Source organism: Orycteropus afer, unplaced genomic scaffold (assembly GCF_000298275.1).
Source record: "Orycteropus afer afer isolate SDZICR_OR568_19922 unplaced genomic scaffold, OryAfe1.0 scaffold00689, whole genome shotgun sequence".
NCBI classification, from domain to species: domain Eukaryota; kingdom Metazoa; phylum Chordata; class Mammalia; order Tubulidentata; family Orycteropodidae; genus Orycteropus; species Orycteropus afer.
The window spans coordinates 384,516-386,199 of record NW_006922276.1 but is presented as its reverse complement, the minus strand read 5'-3'; the positions used below and the strand labels follow the sequence as shown (position 1 = coordinate 386,199).

Sequence of the window (1,684 nt, the reverse complement as noted above, 5' to 3'; positions counted from 1 at the left end):
TTCGGAGGCCGGGCACCCAGCCCCTCATTCCTGACACCCCAGCCCCCGCCCCTAGCCCTCTGCTCCGTCAGGGCTCCAGGGGGGTGTCCAGGAGCCCAGGCCTCGCTCTCCGCCCCCGCCCCAGGACTTCCGCCTGAGCGTTTCTCCCCAGGGCTGGATCCGGCCGCAGGCTCCCCACCTGCTCTGGCCTCCCGGGGTGCCAGCCACGCCCCAGAGCGGCCCGTATCGTTGGCTCCCCCGGCCGCGTTCTCCTCCATGGCTGCTGCCGGCTCTGCTGTCTCTGTCGGCCTGCAGGGTGTGGACTGCCCCAGGTAAGGGAGGGGCCGGGCCAGGTCTGCACCTGGCACCAGGTGACCCGAGGGAAGGCCACACACTTCCCAGAACCCCAGGGCCCCGGCTCTGAAAGGCTTCCTGGGAACTGAAGTCTCTGGTGGCGGCGTCCCGAGCTCGCAGGTCCGTCTGTCCTGAAGCTGCTGCCCACGGGTAGATTCCGACTCACAGCGACTGTCACGGACTGAAGTACGTCCCCTGCCAAATATGTATAAATCCCGGCCTCCGTGCCTGCGGCTCTAACCCCATCTGGGGGTGGGCTTTATGTTAATGAGGTAGGTCGGTGGAGGGCGTGCATTGAGTCAGTGTCCTTTTGAGGTACATCAAGATTAGACAAGCGGGGAAGGCAGAGATGAGGGCGACGCCAAGTCATAACATCTCCCAGGAGCAAAGTTCAGAAGAGACAAGGACCTTCCCCAGGGCCGTGCCCTGGACTCAGGCCTCCTCAACTCTGGGAAGGAATGTGTGACAACCACCCACTCCCGCACTCCTGGTGTAACAGCCCCAGGGAACAAAGGCGGTGACCCTGGAGGGCAGAGTGGAACTGGCCCTAACGGTTTCCACGGCTGCCAGCAAACCGCTTCATCTTTCTCCCTGAGCGCGGCGGGTAGGTTGGAACCGAGTGCTTAACCTCTGCACCACCACAACCCTTCACTCCAGGGTGCGGGAGTTCAGCAGCGTCAGGCCAGTGGTTCACCCCCAGGGAGTGTGGGGGCACACGCGTCTCACACACACAGCCATCTGTGCAACACTTTATTGGGAATGTTTTAAACACTCTGACCCTGTCTTAGGCCGAGAGACCACGACAACAGGATGACAGGGGTGTTGGGGCCTGTGGTGGTTGAGACGGAAGCTTCCAGAACGGCAGTCTCTGAGCCCGGTCAGCTGCAGCCGGCTTCCCCTCCCAGTCCTCAGCGACCTGATGGGCTAATAAAGGGACAAGGAGGGACCCCCCTCCCGGAGCCTGGCCTGGCGATCCCAGCCGCCCACTGCGGCTGCAGAGACCGGGGATCCGCGGGAGACCACCGCCCCAGGAGGCCCTCATCTTCCAGGACGCGGCGCGCAGACACTGGGGGGCGCTGGAGCGGGCGCACGGGGTCGTCGGGGCAACACCATGATTTTGCAGGAGCGCAGGGCCGGATCCGCCGACTGGATCGGGGCCCAGGGACGGGAAGCAGGCGCGTGGGACCCAGCTCTGCCTCAGTGGCGAGGAAGGTATACGCCGGGGCACGGGGAGGCGCCCCAGGACTGTCCTCTGGGGGCGCCGGTCCGCGGAGCCGCAAGCGCGGCAGCCGGAGGGCAGGGCACGAGGCCGGCGCGCCTCACTCCTCCCGGAGCTTCTCCGGGGCGGGCC

General features: G+C 65.7%; 1 protein-coding gene across 1 annotated transcript in view; it reads right to left on the bottom strand.

The window, feature by feature from the left end:
- TMC4 (transmembrane channel like 4) overlaps positions 1 to 257 on the bottom strand; it is a 14,634-nt gene extending 14,377 nt beyond the window's left edge. The window contains exon 1 of the mRNA XM_042783122.1: positions 179 to 257. Coding sequence (XP_042639056.1) covers positions 179 to 257 — 79 coding nt within the window. The remainder of the gene's footprint in view (positions 1 to 178) is intronic.
- Positions 258 to 1,684: the final 1,427 nt, after the last annotated feature.